The sequence below is a fragment of the Oncorhynchus kisutch genome, linkage group LG18, assembly GCF_002021735.2.
Source record: "Oncorhynchus kisutch isolate 150728-3 linkage group LG18, Okis_V2, whole genome shotgun sequence".
Lineage (NCBI taxonomy): Eukaryota > Metazoa > Chordata > Actinopteri > Salmoniformes > Salmonidae > Oncorhynchus > Oncorhynchus kisutch.
Genome location: NC_034191.2, coordinates 5,226,420 through 5,246,419, shown reverse-complemented (window position 1 = coordinate 5,246,419; position 20,000 = coordinate 5,226,420). Strand labels below are relative to the sequence as shown.

Below are 20,000 nucleotides of genomic sequence, written 5' to 3'. Positions count from 1 at the left end.
GAGTCAGTCAGGGAGGTGGGGTGGTGGGGGACTCAGTCAGGGAGGGTTGGGACTCAGTCAGGGAGGTGGGTGGTGGGGGAGTCAGTCAGGGAGGTGGGTGGTGGGGGACTCAGTCAGGGAGGTGGGGTGGTGGGGGACTCAGTCAGGGAGGGTTGGGACTCAGTCAGGGAGGTGGGTGGTGGGGGAGTCAGTCAGGGAGGTGGGTGGTGGGGGACTCAGTCAGGGAGGTGGGTGGTGGGGGACTCAGTCAGGGAGGTGGGTGGTGGGGAGTCAGTCAGGGAGGTGGGGTGGTGGGGGACTCAGTCAGGGAGGTGGGGTGGTGGGGGACTCAGTCAGGGAGGTGGAAGGTGGGGGAGTCAGTCAAGGAGGTGGGGTGGTGGGAGACTCAGTCAGGGAGGTGGGGTGGTGGGGGAGTCAGTCAGGGAGGTGGGGTGGTGATGGACTCAGTCAGGGAGGTGGGGTGGTGGGGGAGTCAGTCAGGGAGGTGGGGTGGTGGGAGACTCAGTCAGGGAGGTGGGGTACTCAGTCAGGGAGGTGGGGTGGTGGGGGACTCAGTTAGGGAGGTGGAGTGGTGGGGGAGTCAGTCAAGGAGGTGGGGTGGTGGTGGAGTCAGTCAAGGAGGTGGGGTGGTGGGGGACTCAGTCAGGGAGGTGGGGGTGGTGATGGACTCAGTCAGGGAGGTGGGGTGGTGGGAGACTCAGTCAGGGAGGTGGGGTGGTGAGGGACTCAGTCAGGGAGGTGGGTGGTGGGAGACTCAGTCAGGGAGGTGGGGTGGTGGGAGACTCAGTCAGGGAGGTGGGGGTACTCAGTCAGGGAGGTGGGGTGGTGAGGCACCCAGTCAGGGAGGTGGGTGGTGGGAGACTCAGTCAGGGAGGTGGGGTGGTGGGGGACTCAGTCAGGGAGGTGGGGTGGTGGGAGACTCAGTCAGGGAGGTGGGGTGGTGGGAGACTCAGTCAGGGAGGTGGGGTGGTGAGGGACCCAGTCGGGGAGGTGGGGTACTCAGTCAGGGAGGTGGGGTGGTGAGGCACCCAGTCAGGGAGGTGAGGTGGTGGGAGAATCAGTCAGGGAGGTGGGGTGGTGGGGGACCCAGTCAGGGAGGTGGGGTGGTGGGAGACTCAGTCAGGGAGGTGGGGTGGTGGGGGACCCAGTCGGGGAGGTGGGTGGTGAGGGACTCAGTCAGGTGGTGGGGACCCAGTCAGGGAGGTGGGGTGGTGAGGGACCCAGTCAGGGTGGTGGGGGACCCAGTCAGGGTGGTGGGGGACCCAGTCAGGGCAGAAAGAGACGGAGGAAGTTGCTTGTGTGACTCATCAGAGCAGGTTTGCTGGTGGTGCTCATCCCTTCATGTTAATGTTGTTGTTAGTTGACAGGACACTCACAGCTAAGGAATGGGCTGACACAAACACAACTAGTCAGTCAGTCAATAGGCCCGTATAGAGATATGGCTTTGAGTCTGTATCCAACTGACACGGCCATTTGCAGTCAGTCAGTCACCCAGCCACAACACACAGCCAGCCAGCCAGCCAGTCAGACACAGCACATAGCCAGACATTCCCTTGGTTCTGCTTCTTCAAATACAACCTCAGACCCACAAGAACCCCACCCTGTCCCAAACCCAACCAACTCCCCCACAGAAATGTCCCCTTCTCTCCCCTTCCCTTCAGACTGCTGGGATCTGTCTGTGGGTCTCTGACCAAGGCCTTGTGCCTCCACTCACTGTCAGAGCTCAACCTAGACTGCTATATATTTAGGAAATAGTGTCGGGAGTTTTTCCTGCCCAGACCCACTAGCCCTCCATCTCCAGCACCAGCATCACCCCTGTCCAGACCAACTAGCCCTCCATCTCCAGCACCAGCATCACCCCTGCCCAGACCCACTAGCCCTCCATCTCCAGCACCAGCGCCAGCATCACCCCTGTCCAGACCCACTAGCCCTCTCCTCCAGCACCAGCACCAGCATCACCCCTGTCCAGACCCACAAGCCCTCACCTCCAGCACCAGCATCACCCCCTGCCCAGACCCACTAGCCCTCACCTCCAGCACCAGCATCACCCCTGTCCAGACCCACTAGCCCTCACCTCCAGCACCAGCATCACCCCCTGTCCAGACCCACTAGCCCTCACCTCCAGCACCAGCATCACCCCTGTCCAGACCCACTAGCCCTCACCTCCAGCACCAGCATCACCCCTGTCCAGACCCACTAGCCCTCACCTCCAGCACCAGCACCACCCCTGTCCAGACCCACTAGCCCTCACCTCCAGCACCAGCACCACCCCTGTCCAGACACACTAGCCCTCACCCCTCCAGCACCAGCATCACCCCTGTCCAGACCCACTAGCCCTCACCTCCAGCACCACTTTACGCCACATGGCCTCAAACTAGAAGCACAAGTATTTCGCTGCACTCGCATTAACATCTGCTCACCATGTGTATGTGACCAATAACATCTGCTGACCATGTGACCAATAACATCTGCTGACCATGTGTATGTGACCAATAACATCTGCTGACCATGTGACCAATAACATCTGCTGACCATGTGTATGTGACCAATAACATTTGCTGACCATGTGACCAATAACATCTGCTGACCATGTGACCAATAACATCTGCTGTCCATGTGACCAATAACATCTGCTGACCATGTGTATGTGACCAATAACATCTGCTGACCATGTGACCAATAACATCTGCTGGACCATGTGACCAATAACATCTGCTGACCATGTGTATGTGACCAATAACATTTGCTGATCATGTGACCAATAACATCTGCTGACCATGTGACCAATAACATCTGCTGACCATGTGACCAATAACATCTGCTGACCATGTGACCAATAACATCTGCTGACCATGTGACCAATAACATCTGCTGACCATGTGACCAATAACATCTGCTGACCATGTGCATGTGACCAATAACATCTGCTGACCATGTGACCAATAACATCTGCTGACCATGTGTATGTGACCAATAACATCTGCTGACCATGTGTATGTGAGCAATAACATCTGCTGACCATGTGACCAATAACATCTGCTGACCATGTGACCAATAACATCTGCTGACCATGTGACCAATAACATCTGCTGACCATGTGTATGTGACCAATAACATCTGCTGACCATGTGACCAATAACATCTGCTGACCATGTGACCAATAACATCTGCTGACCATGTGACCAATAACATCTGCTGACCATGTGACCAATAACATCTGCTGACCATGTGTATGTGACCAATAACATCTGCTGACCATGTGTATGTGACCAATAACATCTGCTGACCATGTGACCAATAACATCTGCTGACCATGTGACCAATAACATCTGCTGACCATGTGTATGTGACCAATAACATTTGCTGATCATGTGACCAATAACATCTGCTGACCATGTGACCAATAACATCTGCTGACCATGTGACCAATAACATCTGCTGACCATGTGACCAATAACATCTGCTGACCATGTGTATGTGACCAATAACATCTGTTGACCATGTGACCAATAACATCTGCTGACCATGTGACCAATAACATCTGCTGACCATGTGACCAATAACATCTGCTGACCATGTGACCAATAACATCTGCTGACCATGTGACCAATAACATCTGCTGACCATGTGACCAATAACATCTTCTAACCATGTGCATGTGACCAATAACATTTGATTTTGACATGATTTGAACCATTTTGTTTCTTTACATTTTATATAATGAAGAATTGTACCTTTCCATCGCGTTAATGATTGAGGATTGGTTGATTTCCATTTTTTTTTTTTATAAAAAATTTAAAAAGATTGATAGAAAAGTATCATCCAACCTATCAGGTATCATCTCACTGCAACCTCATACGCCATATCTTGAAATACTTAGACAGACAGATTACAAGCAACTTTACATAGGAAGACTGCTGTCAGAAGTATTACAAACTCTGTCTGCAACGTTTGGACTTCGTAACATTTCCCAGAAGGCCTGAATTATTAAGTCATCAGTTGTTTTACTCTTTAGACGAGACTCTGCCGTTGTGCTGTAGAATTTGTGAATTTTGTTTCTTGTATAATACATCCTATAGGTTACTTTATACTGTTTCCATTAACTGTAATCTTTTTAGTGAAGTTCCGTCAATCCCTCCATCTTGTGCCAATATCAATTGTATTTAAGTCTTGGTTTCAATAGTTTATATATACATTTTTTTCTAAGACATTGTCAGTCGGATATGCTCTCTGCAAGGTTTTGCATAGCTAACCTATCATACTGTATGAGTATCGTTTTCTGACTCAAATAGGTTGCTCTAAACGTCCCAATTTTTATTTATTTATTTTAGATTTTTTTTTAACCTTTATTTAACTAGGCAAGTCAGTTAAGAACAAATTATTATTTTCAATGACGGCCTAGGAACAGTGGGTTAACTGGTCTAGGAACAGTGGGTTAACTGGTCTAGGAACAGTGGGTTAACTGGTCTAGGAACAGTGGGTTAACTGGTCTAGGAACAGTGGGTTAACTGGTCTAGGAACAGTGGGTTAACTGGTCTAGGAACAGTGGGTTAACTGGTCTAGGAACAGTGGGTTAACTGGTCTAGGAACAGTGGGTTAACTGCCTGTTCAGGGGCAGAACGACAGATTTGTACCTTGTCAGCTCGGGAGTTTGAACTTGCAACCTTCCGGTTACTAGTCCAACGCTCTAACCACTAGGCTACCTGCCGCCCCTACACTCTAACCACTAGGCTACCCTGCCGCCCCTACACTCTAACCACTAGGCTACCCTGCCACCTCTACACTCTAACCACTAGGCTACCCTGCCGCCCCTACACTCTAACCACTAGGCTACCCTGCCACCTCTACACTCTAACCACTAGGCTACCCTGCCGCCCCTACACTCTAACCACTAGGCTACCCTGCCGCCTCTACGCTCTAACCACTAGGCTACCCTGCCGCCTCTACGCTCTAACCACTAGGCTACCCTGCCGCCTCTACGCTCTAACCACTAGGCTACCTGCCGCCTCTACACTCTAACCACTAGGCTACCCTGCCGCCTCTACGCTCTAACCACTAGGCTACCCTGCCACCTCTACACTCTAACCACTAGGCTACCCTGCCACCTCTACACTCTAACCACTAGGCTACCCTGCCACCTCTACACTCTAACCACTAGGCTACCCTGCCCGCCTCTACGCTCTAACCACTAGGCTACCCTGCCGCCTCTACGCTCTAACCACTAGGCTACCTGCCGCCTCTACACTCTAACCACTAGGCTACCCTGCCACCTCTACACTCTAACCACTAGGCTACCCTGCCGCCCCCTCCACTCTAACCACTAGGCTACCCTGCCGCCCCTCCACTCTAACCACTAGGCTACCCTGCCGCCCCTACACTCTAACCACTAGGCTACCCTGCCGCCTCTACACTCTAACCACTAGGCTACCCTGCCGCCTCTACACTCTAACCACTAGGCTACCCTGCCGCCTCTACACTCTAACCACTAGGCTACCCTGCCGCCTCTACACTCTAACCACTAGGCTACCCTGCCGCCTCTACACTCTAACCACTAGGCTACCCTGCCGCCCCTACACTCTAACCACTAGGCTACCCTGCCGCCTCTACACTCTAACCACTAGGCTACCCTGCCGCCTCTACACTCTAACCACTAGGCTACCCTGCCGCCTCTACACTCTAACCACTAGGCTACCCTGCCGCCTCTACACTCTAACCACTAGGCTACCCTGCCTCCTCTACACTCTAACCACTAGGCTACCCTGCCGCCCCTACACTCTAACCACTAGGCTACCCTGCCTCCTCTACACTCTAACCACTAGGCTACCCTGCCCCCTCTACGCTCTAACCACTAGGCTACCCTGCCGCCCCTACACTCTAACCACTAGGCTACCCTGCCGCCCCTACACTCTAACCACTAGGCTACCCTGCCTCCTCTACACTCTAACCACTAGGCTACCCTACCGCCTCTACACTCTAACCACTAGGCTACCCTACCGCCTCTACACTCTAACCACTAGGCTACCTGCCGCCTCTACACTCTAACCACTAGGCTACCCTGCCGCCCCTACACTCTAACCACTAGGCTACCCTGCCGCCTCTACACTCTAACCACTAGGCTACCCTGCCGCCCCTACACTCTAACCACTAGGCTACCCTGCCGCCTCTACACTCTAACCACTAGGCTACCCTGCCGCCCCTACACTCTAACCACTAGGCTACCCTGCCGCCCCTACACTCTAACCACTAGGCTACCCTGCCGCCTCTACGCTCTAACCACTAGGCTACCTGCCATCCCCACACTCTAACCACTAGGCTACCCTGCCACCTCTACACTCTAACCACTAGGCTACCCTGCCGCCCCTACACTCTAACCACTAGGCTACCCTGCCGCCCCTACACTCTAACCACTAGGCTACCCTGCCGCCCCTACACTCTAACCACTAGACTACCCTGCCGCCTCTCCACTCTAACCACTAGACTACCCTGCCGCCTCTACACTCTAACCACTAGGCTACCCTGCCACCTCTACACTCTAACCACTAGACTACCCTGCCACCTCTACACTCTAACCACTTAGGCTACCTGCCTCCTCTACACTCTAACCACTAGACTACCCTGCCTCCTCTACACTCTAACCACTAGGCTGCCTGCCTCCTCTACACTCTAACCACTAGGCTACCTGCCTCCTCTACACTCTAACCACTAGGCTACCCTGCCGCCTCTACACTCTAACCACTAGGCTACCCTGCCGTCCCTACACTCTAACCACTAGGCTACCCTGCCGCCTCTACACTCTAACCACTAGGCTACCCTGCCGTCCCTACACTCTAACCACTAGGCTACCCTGCCGCCTCTACACTCTAACCACTAGGCTACCCTGCCACCTCTACACTCTACCACTAGGCTACCCTGCCACCTCTACACTCTAACCACTAGGCTACCCTGCCGCCTCTACACTCTAACCACTAGGCTACCCTGCCGCCTCTACACTCTAACCACTAGGCTACCCTGCCGCCCCTACACTCTAACCACTAGGCTACCCTGCCCCCTCTACGCTCTAACCACTAGGCTACCCTGCCGCCTCTACACTCTAACCACTAGGTTACCTACCTCCTCTACACTCTAACCACTAGGCTACCCTGCCCCCTCTACACTCTAACCACTAGGTTACCTACCTCCTCTACACTCTAACCACTAGGCTACCTGCCGCCTCTACACTCTAACCACTAGGCTACCCTGCCGCCTCTACACTCTAACCACTAGGTTACCTACCTCCTCTACACTCTAACCACTAGGCTACCTGCCTCCTCTACACTCTAACCACTAGGTTACCTACCTCCTCTACACTCTAACCACTAGGCTACCCTGCCCCCTCTACACTCTAACCACTAGGTTACCTACCTCCTCTACACTCTAACCACTAGGTTACCTGCCTCCTCTACACTCTAACCACTAGGCTACCCTACCTCCTCTACACTCTAACCACTAGGCTACCCTGCCACCTCTACACTCTAACCACTAGGCTACCCTGCCGCCTCTACACTCTAACCACTAGGCTACCCTGCCGCCTCTACACTCTAACCACTAGGCTACCTACCGCCCCTACACTCTAACCACTAGGCTACCCTGCCTCCTCTACCCTCTAACCACTAGGCTACCCTGCCGCCTCTACACTCTAACCACTAGGCTACCCTGCCGCCTCTACACTCTAACCACTAGGCTACCTACCGCCCCTACACTCTAACCACTAGGTTACCCTGCCGCCTCTACACTCTAACCACTAGGCTACCCTGCCCCCCTCTACACTCTAACCACTAGGCTACCCTGCCACCTCTACACTCTAACCACTAGGTTACCTACCTCCTCTACACTCTAACCACTAGGTTACCTGCCTCCTCTACACTCTAACCACTAGGTTACCTGCCTCCTCTACACTCTAACCACTAGTCTACCCTGCCGCCTCTACACTCTAACCACTAGGCTACCCTGCCCCCTCTACACTCTAACCACTAGGCTACCCTGCCACCTCTACACTCTAACCACTAGGTTACCCTGCCTCCTCTACACTCTAACCACTAGGCTACCTGCCTCCTCTACACTCTAACCACTAGGCTACCCTGCCACCTCTACACTCTAACCACTAGGTTACCCTGCCGCCTCTACACTCTAACCACTAGGCTACCCTGCCCCCTCTCCACTCTAACCACTAGGCTACCCTACCACCTCTACACTCTAACCACTAGGCTACCCTACCTCCTCTACACTCTAACCACTAGGTTACCTACCACCTCTACACTCTAACCACTAGGTTACCCTGCCGCCTCTACACTCTAACCACTAGGCTACCTGCCGCCCCTACACTCTAACCACTAGTCTACCCTGCCGCCCCTACACTCTAACCACTAGGCTACCCTGCCGCCTCTACACTCTAACCACTAGGTTACCTGCCGCCTCTACACTCTAACCACTAGGCTAGCCCCGGCATAATAATCAACATGTTGTGATATAACTTTTTACAATATTTTTTAAAGTTGCATGTATTTGAAAATATCTACTTTGGGTCAATCTAAAATAGCTTGTTTAAAGTTGTCATGGAAAAACACCATGTATTTCCTATTCACAAATCATTTACGGTTCTCAAGCTCACGTCGATGTTCTGACGTCAAATAGACTGTTGTAATAGCGGCGCGAGTCTAAAGTCGATGGGCAACTAATATACCTTGAACGTGACTCATATTGAACTTATGAGTCGGGTCTCCAGTCACGGATACCGGGCCTACGGATGAACAGCAGCTCTGAGAGGAAGAGAGAGAAGGCTGAGATGTGCTGACCAAAGGGAATCGGAGATATTGGGGAAGGAAAGAGAGAAAGAGAAGGGGTTGGTGTGTTGCAACCGCGTGATGTTCTGTTCATTCACCCACACAGTCAGTGGTCAGCCCTCCATCCTCTCCCTCCCTCCTCTCCCTCCCTCCTCCTCCCTCCCTCCTCCTCCTCCCTCCCTCCTCACGTTCCTTCGCTCGCTCCCTCCTCCTCCTCCCTCCCTCCTCCTCCCTCCCTCCTCACGTTCCTTCGCTCGCTCGCTCGCTGGCTAGCTCCCTCCCTCCCTCCCTCCCTCCTCAGGTTCCTTCGCTCCCTCCCCTCCCTCCCTCCCTCCGCTCCCTCCCTCTCTCATAGCTCTCACCCCCTGTCCTCTTTCTGGCGTTACACGGACCACAACAATGAAGGCATGGTCCTCTCCGGACAACACAACACACTTTGTGGCTTAGTTATCATAGGAACAACTTAGGAACATGGGAACAACTTAGGAACATGGGAACAACTTAGGAACATAGGAACAACTTAGGAACATAGGACAACTTAGGAACATAGGAACAACTTAGGAACATGGGAACAACTTAGGAACATAGGAACAACTAGGAACAACTTAGGAACATAGGAACAACTTAGGAACATGGGAACAACTTAGGAACATAGGAACAACTTAGGAACATGGGAACAACTTAGGAACATAGGAACAACTTAGGAACATAGGAACAACTTAGGAACATGGGAATAACTTAGGAACATGGGAACAACTTAGGAACAACTTAGGAAATTAGGAACATAGGAACAACTTAGGAACATGGGAACAACTTAGGAAATTAGGAACAACTTAGGAAATTAGGAACATAGTTTTAGTTGTGGTAGTGTGTTGTAGTTGTTTTAGTGTGTTTTAGTTGTGGTAGTTGTGGTAGTGTGTTTTAGTGTGTTTTAGTTGTGGTAGTTGTGGTAGTGTGTTGTAGTTGTGGTAGTGTGTTGTAGTTGTTGTAGTGTGTTATAGTTGGTTGTAGTGTGTTGTAGTTGTTGTAGTGTGTTTTAGTTGTGGTAGTGTGTTGTAGTTGTTGTAGTGTGTTGTAGTTGTGGTAGTGTGTTTTTAGTTGTGGTAGTTGTGGTGGTGTGTTGTAGTTGTTGTGGTAGTGTGTTTTAGTTGTGGTAGTGTGTTGTAGTTGTTTTAGTGTGTTTTAGTTGTGGTAGTTGTGGTAGTGTGTTTTAGTGTGTTTAGTTGTGGTAGTGTGTTGTAGTTGTGGTAGTGTGTTTAGTGTGTTTTAGTTGTGGTAGTGTGTTGTAGTTGTGGTAGTGTGTTGTAGTTGGGGTAGTGTGTTGTAGTTGTGGTAGTGTGTTGTAGTTGTGGTAGTGTGTTTTAGTGTGTTTTAGTTGTGGTAGTGTGTTTTAGTTGTGGTAGTGTGTTGTAGTTGTTGTAGTGTGTTATAGTTGTTGTAGTGTGTTGTAGTTGTGGTAGTGTGTTTTAGTTGTGGTAGTGTGTTGTAGTTGTGGTAGTGTGTTATAGTTGTTTTAGTGTGTTTTAGTTGTGGTAGTGTGTTGTAGTTGTGGTAGTTGTGGTAGTGTGTTGTAGTTGTGGTAGTGTGTTGTAGTTGTGGTAGTGTGTTGTAGTGTGGTAGTTGTGGTAGTGTGTTTTAGTTGTGGTAGTGTGTTGTAGTTGTGGTAGTGTGTTGTAGTTGTTGTAGTGTGTTGTAGTTGTTGTAGTGTGTTGTAGTTGTGGTAGTGTGTTGTCGTTGTGGTAGTGTGTTGTAGTTGTTGTTGTTGTGGTAGTTGTGGTAGTGTGTTTTAGTTGTGGTAGTGTGTTGTAGTTGTGGTAGTGTGTTTTAGTTGTGGTAGTGTGTTGTAGTTGTTGTAGTGTGTTGTAGTTGTGGTAGTGTGTTTTAGTTGTGGTAGTGTGTTGTAGTTGTGGTAGTGTGTGGTAGTGTGTTGTAGTTGTTGTAGTTGTGGTAGTGTGTTGTCGTTGTGGTAGTGTGTTGTAGTTGTTGTTGTTGTGGTAGTTGTGGTAGTGTGTTTTAGTTGTGGTAGTGTGTTGTAGTTGTGGTAGTGTGTTGTAGTTGTTGTAGTGTGTTGTAGTTGTGGTAGTGTGTTTTAGTTGTGGTAGTGTGTTGTAGTTGTTGTAGTGTGTTGTAGTTGTGGTAGTGTGTTTTAGTTGTGGTAGTGTGTTGTAGTGCACCATTAAATGAAATGACTGGCACATGTTTTCAGTCTGTGTGTGTGTCTGTGTGTCTGTGTGTCTGTGTGTCTGTGTGTGTGTCTGTGTGTGTCTGTGTGTGTGTCTGTGTGTGTGTCTGTGTGTGTCTGTGTGTCAGTGTGTGTGTCTGTGTGTGTGTCTGTGTGTGTCTGTGTGTGTGTGTGTGTGTGTGTGTCTGTGTGTGTGTCAGTGTGTCTGTGTGTGTCTGTGTGTGTCAGCATGTTTTGCCCCTTCAGTTGACCCCCCCAGTGTGTGTGTGTGTGTTCGCTTTTGAGTACCCAATGAGTCACTATCTGAGAGGACTCATTCACTACTGAATGTCAGCATGTGTCAACGTGTGTGTGTGAGTATGAGAGTGTGTGTGTGTGTCAACATGCATGTGTGAGTGTGAGAGAGTGTGTGTGTGTGTGTGTCAGCGCTCAGCATGTTTGCCCCTCTAGAGGGGCCCCTTCAATGAGAACCAGGCGTGGTTCTACGCTGAGCTCTCTCTATCGCTGATTTACACTCCTCAGCATACTTCCTCTCCCCCAAAACCCCCAGCCTGTGGGCCCCATCTGATCTCACCCAGATCCCTAACCCCCCAGCCTGTGGGTCCCATCTGATCTCACCCAGATCCCTAACCCCCCAGCCTGTGGGTCCCATCTGATCTCACCCAGATCCCTAACCCCCAGCCTGCTGGTCCCATCTGATCTCACCCAGATCCCTAACCCCCCAGCCTGTGGGTCCCATCTGATCTCACCCAGATCCCTAACCCCCCAGCCTGCTGGTCCCATCTGATCTCACCCAGATCCCTAACCCCCCAGCCTGTGGGTCCCATCTGATCTCACCCAGATCCATAACCCCCAGCCTGTGGGTCCCATCTGATCTCACCCAGATCCATAACCCCCAGCCTGTGGGTCCCATCTGATCTCACCCAGATCCCTAACCCCCCAGCCTGTGGGTCCCATCTGATCTCACCCAGATCCCTAACCCCCAGCCTGTGGGTCCCATCTGATCTCACCCAGATCCCTAACCCCCCAGCCTGCTGGTCCCATCTGATCTCACCCAGATCCCTAACCCCCCAGCCTGTGGGTCCCATCTGATCTCACCCAGATCCCTAACCCCCCAGCCTGTGGGTCCCATCTGATCTCACCCAGATCCCTAACCCCCCAGCCTGTGGGTCCCATCTGATCTCACCCAGATCCCTAACCCCCCAGCCTGCTGGTCCCATCTGATCTCACCCAGATCCCTAACCCCCCAGCCTGTGGGTCTCATCTGATCTCACCCAGATCCCTAACCCCCCAGCCTGCTGGTCCCATCTGATCTCACCCAGATCCCTAACCCCCCAGCCTGTGGGTCCCATCTGATCTCACCCAGATCCATAACCCCCAGCCTGTGGGTCCCATCTGATCTCACCCAGATCCATAACCCCCAGCCTGTGGGTCCCATCTGATCTCACCCAGATCCCTAACCCCCCAGCCTGTGGGTCCCATCTGATCTCACCCAGATCCCTAACCCCCAGCCTGTGGGTCCCATCTGATCTCACCCAGATCCCTAACCCCCCAGCCTGCTGGTCCCATCTGATCTCACCCAGATCCCTAACCCCCCAGCCTGTGGGTCCCATCTGATCTCACCCAGATCCCTAACCCCCCAGCCTGTGGGTCTCACCCAGATCCCTAACCCCCCAGCCAGATACACTGGCTCTCAGATCAACAACACACGCCATTAACACACCCACACACATCTACACACGCAAGTACACATCCACAAACACACACACACGGGGGGGGGGGGGTCAATTGGGAAATAAATGCTGGCACACACACAGACAGAAAACATGTGCCAATCATTTCATGTATTGGTGCACTAAAACACTACCACACCCATCTACCCTCTGTGTTCTCAATCAGCATCTACACCCATCTACCCTCTGTGTTCTCTATCAGCATCCACACCCATCTACCCTCTGTGTTCTCTATCAGCATCCACACCCATCTACCCTCTGTGTTCTCTATCAGCATCCACACCCATCTACCCTCTGTGTTCTCTATCAGCATCCACACCCATCTACCCTCTGTGTTCTCTATCAGCATCTACACCCATCTACCCTCTGTGTTCTCTATCAGCATCTACACCCATCTACCCTCTGTGTTCTCTATCAGCATCTACACCCATCTACCCTCTGTGTTCTCTATCAGCATCTACACCCATCTACCCTCTGTGGCCTCTATCAGCATCCACACCCATCTACCCTCTGTGTTCTCTATCAGCATCCACACCCAGCTACCCTCTGTGTTCTCTATCAGCATCTACACCCATCTACCCTCTGTGTTCTCTATCAGCATCTACACCCATCTACCCTCTGTGTTCTCTATCAGCATCTACACCCATCTACCCTCTGTGTTCTCTATCAGCATCTACACCCTTCTACCCTCTGTGTTCTCTATCAGCATCTACACCCATCTACCCTCTGTGTTCTCTATCAGCATCTACACCCATCTACCCTCTGTGTTCTCTATCAGCATCTACACCCTTCTACCCTCTGTGTTCTCTATCAGCATCTACACCCTTCTACCCTCTGTGTTCTCTATCAGCATCTACACCCATCTACCCTCTGTGTTCTCTATCAGCATCTACACCCATCTACCCTCTGTGTTCTCTATCAGCATCTACACCCATCTACCCTCTGTGTTCTCTATCAGCATCTACACCCATCTACCCTCTGTGTTCTCTATCAGCATCCACACCCATCTACCCTCTGTGTTCTCTATCAGCATCTACACCCATCTACCCTCTGTGTTCTCTATCAGCATCCACACCCATCTACCCTCTGTGTTCTCTATCAGCATCTACACCCATCTACCCTCTGTGTTCTCTATCAGCATCTACACCCATCTACCCTCTGTGTTCTCTACCAGCATTTACACCCATCTACCCTCTGTGTTCTCTATCAGCATCCACACCCATCTACCCTCTGTGTTCTCTATCAGCATCTACACCCATCTACCCTCTGTGTTCTCTATCAGCATCTACACCCAGATCACAAAGCTGTCTGTAATCTTGATGCCAAACTCTTAACTTAATCCTAACCTGAACTAAGCCTGACCTTCCCCTGGTCCGACCACAGCTCAGACACTAGATTCTGTTGAGTCGGGGTTCTGGGTTTGAATGACGTCTACAGTTCCCTTTTCACGCCTATGTGTTGCCTGGTTGGTTTCTCCCAAGCAAAGTACCTCATTCTGTCGCTCCCTTCTTCTGTAACCAAGCTGTTGAAGAGAGGAGCACCAGTCCCAACTCTCTGATCCCAGTTAAAGTACAACTAAACAATATGAAATGCATAACTGTGCTGCTTCTATCAACCCCCCTCCCGCCTCCTAATTTGAGGTGTGTTTTTCTGTTTTCTCCTCCAGGTCTGAACAGAACCAGTACTTTCTCCTGTGAGGCACACAACCGTAAAGGAGTGGCGACATCAGGCTCTGGGACCATCACAGTCCTGCCATCCCAGCCCCAGAGAGTCAGGGCTGTTGACGTCACCAACTCTAGCCTGCTCCTCTCCTGGGAACCTGGCTTTGGAGGAGTCTATCCTATAACCCACTGCACCATACAGGTAATTACCCATAACCCACTGCACCATACAGGTTATTACCCATAACCCACTGCACCATACAGGTAATTACCCATAACCCACTGCACCATACAGGTAATTACCCATAACCCACTGCACCATACAGGTAATTACCCATAACCCACTGCACCATACAGGTAATTACCCATAACCCACTGCACCATACAGGTAATTACCCATAACCCACTGCACCATACAGGTTATTACCCATAACCCATTGCATCCATACTGGTTATTACCCATAACCCATTGCATCCATAACCCATTGCATCCATACAGGTTATTACCCATAACCCATTGCATCCATAACCCATTGCATCATACAGGTTATACCCATAACCCATTGCATCATACAGGTTATTACCCATAACCCATTGCATCCATACAGGTTATTACCCATAACCCATTGCATCCATACAGGTTATTACCCATAACCCATTGCATCATACAGGTTATACCCATAACCCATTGCATCATACAGGTTATTACCCATAACCCATTGCATCATACAGGTAAGACGAGACAGGGAAATTCCATTCTGCAGAAATATGAAAAATGTAAAAGTAGAACAAATTAGGTAACCACTATAACTTTTACTTTTAAATTGAAACACTACACAGATTTCCCTTTAGTGTTTGAGCTCCCTGTCAATAAACACATCAATCTGCTAATCTGTCAGTAGTCTGTCTGTGGAATGTCAGTAGTCTATATGTCTGTAGTCTGCCTGTAGTCTGTAGTTTGTCAGTAGTCAGTCTGTAGTCTGTCTGTAATTTGTCGGTGGTCTGTCAGTGGTTTGTCTGTAGACTGCCCATGATCTGTCAGTAGTTTATCTGGAGTCTGTTTGTCAGTAGTCTGTCAGTAGTCTGTCAGTAGTCTTTCAGTAGACGTCTGTGGTCTGTCAGTAGTCTGTCAGTAGTCTTTCAGTAGACGTCTGTAGTCTGTCAGTAGTCTTTCAGTAGACATCTGTGGTCTGTCAGTAGTCTGTCAGTAGATGTCTGTAGTCTGTCAGTAGTCTTTAAGTAGACGTCGGTAGTCTCTCAGTAGACGTCAGTAGTCTTTCAGTAGTCTTTCAGTAGACGCCAGTAGTCTTTCAGTAGACGTCAGTAGTCTGTCTGTATTCTGTCTGTAGTCTGTCAGTAGACGTCTGTAGTCTGTCAGTAGACGTCAGTAGTCTTTCAGTAGTCTTTCAGTAGATGTCTGTAGTCTGTAGTAGTCTGTCAGTAGACGTCAGTAGTCTGTCAGTAGACGTCTAAGGTCTGTCTGTAGTCTGTCTGTAGTCTGTCAGTAGTCTGTCAGTAGACGTCTGTAGTCTGTCAGTAGGCTTTCAGTAGACGCCTGTAGTCTGTCAGTAGGCTTTCAGTAGACGTCTGTAGTCTGTCAGTAGGCTTTCAGTAGACGTCTGTAGTCTGTCAGTAGTCTTTCAGTAGAAGTCTGTAGTCTGTCAATAGTCTGTCAGTAGACGTCTGAGTCCTGGTGACCATGTCCTTGTTCAACAGACTTCAAAGAGAAAAGAGCTTGCTTTTCTTCCTCTAACTCGACTTCCAATTCCCTCCTTCCTCCCTCCATTCCGTCATGTAGCAGTGGTGTCAGATTTCACTGGGAAAGTGGCCTCCTGGACTAATTTTGTGTAGTCCCCTCCCTCCCTCCCTCCCTCCCTCCCTCCCTCCCTCCCTCCCTCCCTCCCTCCCTCCCTCCCTCCCTCCCTCCCACCCTCACTCCCTAACTCCCTCCCTCCCTCCCTCCCTCCCTACCGCTCAAAGGCCATTATAGTGGAGGACCATTTTCTCCTGTTGCAGTAGAGAGAGCAGAGAGCAGAATAGAACAGAGTACCACCCCTAAATGTCTGGTTCTAATAAAACAACTTCTGCTGCACCCTTCCGCCTGCACCCCTCTGCCTGCACCCCTCTGCCTGCACCCCTCCGCCTGCACCCCTCTGCCTGCACCCCTCCGCCTGCACCCCTCTGCCTGCACCCTCCTCCTGCACCCCTCCGCCTGCACCCCTCCGCCTGCACCCCTCCGCCTGCACCCCTCCGCCTGCACCCCTCCGCCTGCACCCCCCCACCCACCCCCCACCTCCAGGCCCGTATCCCCCATGCCACGGGCTTACAGCCAAGGGGCTACGGAGGAATGGGGAGAAATATGAATTTAATGGTTGAAAAGGCAACAGTGCTGGAGGAATGAAAGATTTTACTGTAGTAGCAAGTAGGAGAGAGAGAGAGAGAGAGAGAGAGAGAGAGAGAGAGAGAGAGACAGAGAGAGAGAGCGAGAGAGAGAGAGAGAGAGAGAAAGAGAGAGACAGAGAGAGAGAGAGAGAGAGAGCCAGCAGACATGGACAACCAGAGGAAAGGAAACAGGGGAGGACAGTAGGTATCGGCTGGGGTGAAGGTGAGCCATGCTCAAGGAATGCTCTTGCTATAACAGCCCCAGCTCTAGCATTGTGACTCAGGAGTGAGTTGTTCATTGTTTACAGGACTAATTCTGGCATAACTGCTCACTCACACACTCTCAGTGACTCAGTGTTGTTGAGTTCCACTCTCAGTGACTCAGTGATGTTGAGTTCCACTCTCAGTGACTCAGTGTTGTTGAGTTCCACTCTCAGTGACTCAGTGTTGTTGAGTTCCACTCTCAGGGACTCAGTGTTGTTGAGTTCCACTCTCAGGGACTCAGTGTTGTTGAGTTCCACTCTCAGTGACTCAGTGTTGCTGAGTTCCACTCTCAGGGACTCAGTGTTGTTGAGTTCCACTCAGTGTTGTGGAGTTCCACTCTCAGGGACTCAGTGTTGTTGAGTTCCACTCTCAGGGACTCAGTGTTGTTGAGTTCCACTCTCAGGGACTCAGTGTTGTTGAGTTCCACTCTCAGGGACTCAGTGTTGTTGAGTTCCACTCTCAGTGACTCAGTGTTGCTGAGTTCCACTCTCAGGGACTCAGTGTTGTTGAGTTCCACTCAGTGTTGTGGAGTTCCACTCTCAGGGACTCAGTGTTGTTGAGTTCCACTCTCAGTGACTCTGTGTTGTTGAGTTCCACTCTCAGTGACTCAGTGTTGTTGAGTTCCACTCTCAGTGACTCAGTGTTGTTGAGTTCCACTCTCAGTGACTCAGTGTTGCTGAGTTCCACTCTCAGGGACTCAGTGTTGTTGAGTTCCACTCAGTGTTGTGGAGTTCCATTCTCAGGGACTCAGTGTTGTTGAGTTCCACTCTCAGTGACTCAGTGTTGTTGAGTTCCACTCTCAGGGACTCAGTGTTGTTGAGTTCCACTCTCAGGGACTCAGTGTTGTTGAGTTCCACTCTCAGTGACTCAGTGTTGCTGAGTTCCACTCTCAGGGACTCAGTGTTGTTGAGTTCCACTCAGTGTTGTGGAGTTCCACTCTCAGGGACTCAGTGTTGTTGAGTTCCACTCTCAGGGACTCAGTGTTGTTGAGTTCCACTCTCAGGGACTCAGTGTTGTTGAGTTCCACTCTCAGGGACTCAGTGTTGTTGAGTTCCACTCTCAGTGACTCAGTGTTGCTGAGTTCCACTCTCAGGGACTCAGTGTTGTTGAGTTCCACTCAGTGTTGTGGAGTTCCACTCTCAGGGACTCAGTGTTGTTGAGTTCCACTCTCAGTGACTCTGTGTTGTTGAGTTCCACTCTCAGTGACTCAGTGTTGTTGAGTTCCACTCTCAGTGACTCAGTGTTGTTGAGTTCCACTCTCAGTGACTCAGTGTTGCTGAGTTCCACTCTCAGGGACTCAGTGTTGTTGAGTTCCACTCAGTGTTGTGGAGTTCCATCTCAGGGACTCAGTGTTGTTGAGTTCCACTCTCAGTGACTCAGTGTTGTTGAGTTCCACTCTCAGGGACTCAGTGTTGTTGAGTTCCACTCTCAGGGACTCAGTGTTGTTGAGTTCCACTCTCAGTGACTCAGTGTTGCTGAGTTCCACTCTCAGGGACTCAGTGTTGTTGAGTTCCACTCAGTGTTGTGGAGTTCCACTCTCAGGGACTCAGTGTTGTTGAGTTCCACTCTCAGGGACTCAGTGTTGTTGAGTTCCACTCTCAGGGACTCAGTGTTGTTGAGTTCCACTCTCAGGGACTCAGTGTTGTTGAGTTCCACTCTCAGTGACTCTGTGTTGTTGAGTTCCACTCTCAGTGACTCAGTGTTGTTGAGTTCCACTCTCAGTGACTCAGTGTTGTTGAGTTCCACTCTCAGTGACTCAGTGTTGCTGAGTTCCACTCTCAGGGACTCAGTGTTGTTGAGTTCCACTCAGTGTTGTGGAGTTCCATTCTCAGGGACTCAGTGTTGTTGAGTTCCACTCTCAGTGACTCAGTGTTGTTGAGTTCCACTCTCAGGGACTCAGTGTTGTTGAGTTCCACTCTCAGGGACTCAGTGTTGTTGAGTTCCACTCTCAGTGACTCAGTGTTGTTGAGTTCCACTCAGTGTTGTTGAGTTCCACTCTCAGTGACTCCGTGTTGTTGAGTTCCACTCTCAGTGACTCAGTGTTGTTGAGTTCCACTCTCAGTGACTCCGTGTTGTTGAGTTCCACTCAGTGTTGTTGAGTTCCATTGTCTAAATATACACCTTAACACCACCTGTCCACTGTCCATCTATCCACCCATTCAGCCTCTCTACCACCAGTCCCACCCTGTAGCCTTCAGCCTCTCTACCTCCAGTCCCACCCCGTAGCCTTCAGCCTCTCTACCTCCAGTCCCACCCTGTAGCCTTCAGCCTCTCTACCTCCAGTACCACCCTGTAGCCTTCAGCCTCTCTACCTCCAGTCCCACCCTGTAGCCTTCATTCTCTCTACCACCAGTCCCACCCTGTAGACTTCAGCCTCTCTACCACCAGTCCCACCCTGTAGACTTCAGCCTCTTTACCTCCAGTCCCACCCTGTAGCCTTCAGCCTCTCTACCTCCAGTCCCACCCTGTAGCCTTCAGCCTCTCTACCTCCAGTCCCACCCTGTAGCCTTCAGCCTCTCTACCTCCAGTCCCACCCCGTAGCCTTCAGCCTCTCTACCTCCAGTCCCACCCTGTAGCCTTCAGTCTCTCTACCTCCAGTCCCACCCTGTAGCCTTCAGCCTCTCTACCTCCAGTCCCACCCTGTAGCCTTCAGCCTCTCTACCTCCAGTCCCACCCTGTAGCCTTCAGCCTCTCTACCTCCAGTCCCACCCTGTAGCCTTCAGCCTCCAGTCCCACCCTGTAGCCTTCAGCCTCTCTACCTCCAGTCCCACCCCGTAGCCTTCAGCCTCTCTACCTCCAGTCCCACCCTGTAGCCTTCAGCCTCTCTACCACCAGTCCCACCCTGTAGCCTTCAGCCTCTCTACCACCAGTCCCACCCTGTAGCCTTCAGCCTCTCTACCTCCAGTCCCACCCTGTAGCCTTCAGCCTCTCTACCTTCAGCAACACCACCCCAATACAA

At 51.1% G+C, this 20,000-nt stretch overlaps 1 protein-coding gene across 8 annotated transcripts in view; it reads left to right on the top strand.

The window, feature by feature from the left end:
* The window catches only part of axl (AXL receptor tyrosine kinase), an 80,657-nt gene that overhangs the window by 9,409 nt on the left and 51,248 nt on the right, over positions 1-20,000 (top strand). For all 8 annotated transcript variants that reach the window (XR_004203911.1, XR_004203910.1, XR_004203912.1 and 5 more), the window contains one exon: positions 14,401-14,597. Coding sequence is in view for 2 of the 8 variants with exons in the window: in XM_031795347.1 (XP_031651207.1) it covers positions 14,401-14,597 (197 nt within the window). In the remaining 6 variants the exon portion in view is untranslated. The remainder of the gene's footprint in view (positions 1-14,400; positions 14,598-20,000) is intronic.